This window comes from Porites lutea, chromosome 6 (assembly GCF_958299795.1).
Source record: "Porites lutea chromosome 6, jaPorLute2.1, whole genome shotgun sequence".
In the NCBI taxonomy this organism is placed as follows: Eukaryota; Metazoa; Cnidaria; class Anthozoa; order Scleractinia; family Poritidae; genus Porites; species Porites lutea.
Window position 1 is genome coordinate 22,183,123 of NC_133206.1, and position 7,500 is coordinate 22,190,622.

The window sequence follows — 7,500 nt, forward strand, 5'->3', positions numbered from 1 at the left end:
GTAACTCGAACTCTGAAGGAAAACGAAAAACACTTAGTTAGAGCAAGGGATTCGAGTTATCAAGATCGATTGAATATGCAATTTTCCATGTTAATAATTGATAGTTACTGATTTTTCAGCAATTCAGTGCACTTGTAGTACAGTGCAAATTTCAGGGGCACCCAAAGACGGTTTCCTCCTAAATACGTTGAAAACGCTTCTTGGCTATCCAGAGTACTTTTAGATCCCTAGAAATACATTTTAAGAAGCGCTATGAAATTTGTATCTGTTCGGTCATCCTATAGGGGGTGAACTCAAGTCTTTTCGAAATTATAAGGGCTTCAGTATCATTTTCCCGAAAATTTTAGATGCAATTTAACGTATGACGAAAGTGAGGATTTTTCTGATTCCTCTCTCCATCACACTTTTTAATTCGAAAATTGTAGGTTTCTTTTTTTCTAAGAACTTGATTGCCTAACCTGAGGACTAGAAATCTAAAAAAACTAACTGACTTCCGAAAATCAACGAAGGATGAAGGAGACTATGCCTCAGGCTTAACGTCACCGCCCAATTACGCGATCATCTGAACTGAGACAAGCTAAGGTCTAAATCGATCACAGCCAACATGATCTCATGATGAGGTTTTTTTCGTAATTTCTGATAGTTGGCGGTCGAGGCGTCTCGCGAGTTTATCAATTTGTGCGCAAGGATTATTTCCTCGTAAGTATTTCCGGAGAACGGAGGGAGCCAGGGTAGTTGTACATGTTGGTCCGGCTACAGGGCTTTCAACCCGCGTCCTCCAAATCGGCAGACCGGCACTTTCCCAGCTGAGCTAACCAGTGGCCGGCTTTGTCTCCTTCATCCCTCTATTTTACTGACAGTACAATGATAACCTTAAGTTAAATCACTTTCGGCAGTTGATAATATTATAATAAGGTCTATAAGGAAGCTTAACCCTTAGTGTCGGCCAGCGAGTGGCGAAAAAAACCGCATTTTTCACCAGCTATTCCTCTTTTTTGGACTGGTTTCGAGTTTTGCAGCATTAAGGGCATATTTTCCGAATAAATAGGGGCTGTAATGAAGCAGCATTTTTTTTATTTCGCGCATGCCATAAGCCAAAATTTGAACATTCATTCTTTTTCGGTCTCTTTTTTTCCTTTACCTTTCCTTTATATATGCAGTTTTGTTGCCCACTTTATCTTCTTTCTTTTGCATGAAATTGTGCATGGCTGGCTAACTTTTTGGGAAAGAAACAAATTTAATCTTCAAAGAGCAGTAGGTAGATAGCGAAATTGGCAGTAGATTTTTCCCCAAAACACCTTTGCTGACGTTGCTGCTTACCAAATTTTTAGCTTAAACGGAAAGCTAAATGGGCCCAGGAAGGAAAATATGCCCGTTCCATACGGAACAAAAACGGCCAAAACAGACGTCAAAGGGTTAAGCAACCACGACAACGACAACTACAACGTCAAAAATGATAGTTATGAGCATAAAAACAGCTCTATGACACATGCAACACGCTTTTGTAATACATTTATTTGACGTCCACTTCACGACTACGACCTAAACCTCGAATTTTTCTTTATACGCTCAATTTTTTTGTCCAAGTCAATTGTTCATCTCATGGTTGGTCGCAATATAACAAACCAATGATTTGGCAATGAATGAAAATAATTTGTCATTTTGGAGAGGAACTTCCTGACGCATGAAAATGGTAAGGCAGGAAGTACTGAAACAGTTGATTTTAAAAAATACGTCACCAAAAGTCATCCAAAATTAAGGAGATCTCACCCAAAATGATGACGGACATGTATGGAAGTTCATTTTCAGGCGACATTAACTGAGGGTCTGAATGGGGTTTAATGCCTAGTGTTATGTACCCATAAGTTTTGGTGTTTGCTCTTAAATTGGCCAATTTATTTATGTTTACTGTTTCCAGAGAAAATACCGGTAATTATTTGGAGGGTTTTCCATGAAAAAGAAAAATGAAAAACACACACACACACAAAAACAGTCAATTCAATCTGCTCTTGGAAAATTTCCGGATTTCTCCTCGGAAATCTTCGGTTGCCTTTGTACATCTTTGACAGTCTTCGCACATCTTCGGTAGTCTTCGGAATTTCAATTCTTTGGCAGTCTACGGGAATCTGCGTTAGTCGACGGAAATCTTCTGAAACTAGTACACTTGGCCGTCGTATTATCACGCGTATGTGAGGAATTTTGTGTCAGGCACATATGACTGCCATTCTAGATCGAATTGGAATTTGGAAGTGTTGGTTTTTAATTAGCAAGAGGGGAAAACCGGAGTACCCGGAGAAAAACCTCTCGGAGCAAGAGAGAGACTCTACAAACTCTACCCACACTATGTGAACTTTCAAAGTTTATCGAGATACGCCCGGCTTACATCGTGAAAATTAGGTGACGACACAGAATTAAGAAGAACCATTCTTCATGACTCGATCATACACGAAAAATTTAACGACATGGCTTAGTAAGATACAAATAAAAGCAAAAGCTCGCTCCATGTAAAGGAATCCGGATTCCGGAATATAACTCGAGGAATCTGGAAACCTACAATAACGACTGGAATCCAGAATCTACGTTTCACTGACAAAAACTGGAATGCAGTACCTGGAATCTAAAATCCACGGTATGGAATCCAGAATCCAAGACTGTCTTGGATTCCCTTACATGGTGCGAAAACTGAAGCACTGAGCCTGTAACCTACATTGGGAAGAGCTATAAACTGAGGATGAAAAGTGGAAATCACCAAACCGGCCTGTAACTTGATGCAGCATGCCTTAGTACCTTAGTATCCCTAGTATTTCGCTCAGGCCTTAGGCCTCCACAAAAACTCAGATCTTGAGTTAAGACCGTTTATCTTCTTCAGAGACTGGTGCTGAAGTAGGATACGTTCCTTGTTTCATCAAATTTGAAATGGATCGTCTTACGTAACAAGAAACCGTCTTAAATTAAGCTATTATCACTGACGTGGCGACATTGAGAACTGACCACTTTAATTTTCAGTTCATTAATCTAAGATGAAATTCCTCTTAAATTTAAGTTTTATCGGCCTTGAAATAAATAGTAAAACGTCTTACGGATAGGCGCACAAGATGCTGAGGTAAGATCGATTTCTATCTTAAATCCAATTTCAAATGATACATCTTACACCAATCATAAGATATTATTTCTTCCTGCTTAAAAAGAACAGGATCCTTCATTTTAATTTTGCATGAGAATATATCCTCGTTTCACTTCCGTTTCACAGGAATATCTCTCCACTTAAAGTGAAGACCCAACAAGTATTTGTGCTAACACATTCTAACACCTCGCTTTCAAGGACCATCTATTTCCTTTAACATTCTCATCAGTCACCTCTTTCCTAGATCTTAACTTACAAAGAGCGCTATAACCCGACACGAACTCAGGCTATGTTTACACCAGGGCAACCTGCGTAACCTGAGATCAGGCCCACTAGCTTTCATAGATTATTTTCACATTTTAAAAGGTTATTTAGCTACGTTTTAAAGTCTCTGTAAACTTTAATTGAATTTTACGGGCAAAGCATTGGGATTTCACAGACATTATATGCGATCTGGTCGCTTAAAATGTGATCTTATCTACAGACATTTAATAGGGTTTATAAAATGTCTGTACAGTGTGCACGTTTACGGACATTGCAATTTACAAGGAAGATAGAGAGATTCTACTGACTTTTCTGAAGTCTATAAATGGTTCAGGTTTTCCAGTGACATTCTCTCTTACGTGGTCGAGCTAAAATTTCACCAGAGGTTTAGTTTCGCTTGTGGCATAGGATAGATCTCAGGTTATTCTGCCTGCGATGTAGCCGGCCCTGCTTTCACTAGAGACTTAGGCATAGAACTCGATCTAAATGTTTCCTGATATTCCGTAAAATTCCCCTTATAAGCCTACCCCCCCCCCCCCCCAAGTTGAAGGCCCATCTCCAGGGGGGTTAGAGGGTACCCCCTTATATAAGCCATACAGGTATGTGCCGCCCCAAAGGGTATGGTTATTGTGCCATTTTGGTCTGAAAACAGGTATAGACTTTGCCAATTTTTGTCTAGAATTTCAGAATGAACGTACTTATTTGTTGTTTCAATTCCCAAATGAAAAAGAAAAAAAGATAATTTGTGAATTTGAAATGATTGCAAGAAATCTTTTTGTTGGCGTTCTAATCTAAGTAATGGTGAAATAATTTCTGCTTACGTAGGACAAACTTAAAGCAAGGGGCACACATATATGTAGGTCTGAAATCGGGCATAGATTTTTGATTTGAGACCAGGTCTGTAAACGGGTGTGGAAAATGAAATTTTGGTCTGAAATAGGGTCAGGATTTAGGGAACCGGGCGGCACAGCCAAACAAGAATTCCTGCACCCTGACAAAGGACAAACGGTTGGAGGGAGGGTACGGATACACGTAGGCTAAAGAAAAGGAACCGTACTCAAGTTCAAAGTTTCTGACAAAAAAAATGTAACTGGCCGGAATTTATCGTATTCAACGCTTCATATCACTCCTCATGTTCTTTACTGGCGAGTCACAGTTCAAAGCGAAGCTGACAGAATTAACGCAAGGGCATTCATCAAGACCAATAAATATTCTTTACATGAAAATTAATAAACTAAGGTTCAAATCTAAGACATCTTTATATATGTGGGGATCGTCAAATATTTTCCAAGAACGTTAATGTGAACTAAAAAAGAATCTCACCTCAAAATATGTTTTTGTTTCCCAGTTCAAAGAAATGGCGATGAAATTTTACTAATGTTGTACACCATGCTGACCCAAGACGATTGACTTATTTTACTGTTTCTTTTTTGAGTGGAAGGCTCGGCCAAAGAGTAGCAAAAATGCGAGGCTTGCACGCTGATGAAACATACTCGTGTTGTTTTTAAAGGTTTGTTTGTCAACACATTTTTAAAAATACAAGAGCAGATTTATCAACGATAATTAACAAACAAAGAAAACCTCCTTGTATATTAATCAATCATGTATAGGGGTTAAAGTTTAGTTTGCTTTTGTTTCCAAGCTCGATATCATTCTTTCTACAATTGTGAAAAAATAAAAGTGTCTAATTACTGACAGCTATGAGCTCTAGATAGTCGACCATGATGACCCATGACATCGACCTGAATCTGAGTATACATTCTTTAGAAGTCTCAAAAATAGGGAAAAAATATACGGCTTGCATTTAGTTTTTGTACGCTAGTTATAGACTTGGGAAACTTTATAAAGGGTTTTTTGTCAAAGCATCTTCAAAAATACAGCACCAGATTTATCAACATGCAGTTATTAATTAATAATCGAAAAAAGAAAAACTCAAAAGTATAGGTTGATATCTTTTTGTTTCCAGACTCAATATGATTTTTTATACAATGTAAAAAATATATACATTCATGAGCTCTATTTAGTTCCAAAAATGTTGACCCAGGACAGTGAACAACATTAGGCATAGACAACTAGCTGAAGCCTCTAAAGTAAGAAAAAATGCGGAGCTTGCATTTTTGTTTTTGTATTCTGGAGCTATAAACTTGTAAATATTCTTCAAAGCATTGTTTGTAAAAAACATCTTTTGAAATGCAGCAGCAGGTTTATCAGCAGTAATTAACAAGCGAAGAAAGAGTGCGGTATATTTTTGATCTGTCATGTAAAGGGATAAAGTTCGGGCAGATAACAAGATCAGCGTGTTCTAAGAAAAATAAGAACATGCACTTAAAACAGTGGTGGATTTGTTGCCTCAAGATCGGCTTGGTTTTTGACAAAGTGGAGTGATAAACATGAAACACTGTAGGGATTCAAACTTTCGTTGAAAGAATAATTTTGTTTTGTTCATGTTTTTGTTGTTTTTTAATGTGTTAATTCTACCAACTATGCTTAGAACTATCAAAGGCTACTATGAGATCACTGACGTTAGCTGGAAAAGGAACGCTGGCTGACAAGAATAAGATGAAATCGTTCCACTTCAATGTCTCGAATAATATCAGGCCATTTTCTGGTTAGCAAAGGAAATAACGCCTGTTCTGTAGGCTACTTTAGGGAGATTCTCGAGTTCTAAAGCTTTTTTCACCTAAGTCTGTGTTGCTTGGTGACAATCTGATCGATCCCCACGTTTAATTGTGTGGGCTGAGTTAGTTGGAGATTGTTGGAGACTGATTTCAGCCGTACAGGCAGGAATCAAGGGTCTTGTAAAGAAAGCCAATTACTTCCAGACACTCAATTATTCCTAAAAATGATATACTCATTATTTTTTTCCCTAATCGAAATGCAAAAATCTTGGAGAAGTAATTTTGGATTGAATAGAGTGTAAACAAGAGAGAAACGCGGCAATAACATAACAGAATCTTTTAGGTGATTATTTTTAATTTCGCATTTTTACGCCTCTCTGTATATTTTATTGAATTATACCTTCGAAAATTTACAGGATATTGTTAATTTGATTCAAGTGATAAAATTTCATTATCTCTTAAAATAAAAGCGTTTAATATCTTTGTTTCGTAACCCAATTCACCGTTTCAAAGTTATTCACGAATACATTCCGGAGTGGAATTTTTTTTCAAATTCTTGGGGAGATACATTCTTTTTGCCTCTTAAGTCTCTAATCTCTAATTTTTAAGAGAAAAGATAATTTCTGTATCTTCCTTTCGCAAGTGAGAGTTCATAAATTATTACCTAAAACGCTAAAAGTAGCCAATTTAATCCGTGCTGAATACTCAATTTAATTATTAATAGGAGAAACATGGTCAAAGTATTAAACAAAAATTGCATTGAGGATGATCTTGACATACATGTTCGTTTTTTTTAGAGATCGAAAACAAGGCAAAATATTTAAGTAAAAAGTAAGGGTTACTTCACAAAGTGTTTAAGGACAGGATCGGAATGTTCGAGACACTGGAATTGGACCGGCAGGTGGATATGGGGAATATTTTTTACCTCGCTGTCGCTTTTGATTGGTTGATATTTGATGAAGTTCAGATAATTGGCTGCTGTTCACTAATAAGCTTAAAGACTTCCAACATATAAATTGTTTGCCAAGGAGCCTGAACGTTTTATTCAAGGAAAGTTCATTTAAAACTGTAAATTCCTTCTAGAAGTGAGTCATTAAGAATTATCATGTGTTTTTTAGGGCTGAAAACATATCCTTGAAGCGCCGTTAAACCAGACGAAGAAACATCTAAAATCAAGCGGAGGAACTTTGAGCTTATGAATAGTGTGTAGTCAAAGAGAAAACAACAACTGTATTTGATCGCCGGTCAAAACATCGGGCAGTTATTTCACTATGAGCGAGTCGCGGTCGACGTCGCCGCTTCTAGCAAAAGGAGAAAAAGTTGGAGGAGAAAATGGCGAAGAAAGCCATCAAGAAAGCAAGACGTCTTCGACGCAAGCGTTTTTCAACATTTTTAACGCCAACATGGGAACAGGCGTTCTCGCTATGCCATATGTTATCCGTCTGACCGGCTACTGGGGAGTCATTTTGATCATCATTATCGCTTTGCTTGGCA

At 37.7% G+C, this 7,500-nt stretch overlaps 1 protein-coding gene across 1 annotated transcript in view; it reads left to right on the forward strand.

Moving 5' to 3' along the window:
* The first annotated feature begins 7,039 nt into the window (after positions 1–7,039).
* Positions 7,040–7,500, forward strand: part of LOC140941260 (vesicular inhibitory amino acid transporter-like) — a 1,690-nt gene continuing 1,229 nt past the window's right edge. The window contains exon 1 of the mRNA XM_073390239.1: positions 7,040–7,500. This exon is cut by the window's right edge and continues 1,229 nt beyond it. Within this exon, the coding sequence (XP_073246340.1) occupies positions 7,278–7,500 (223 nt within the window). The 5' untranslated portion in view covers positions 7,040–7,277.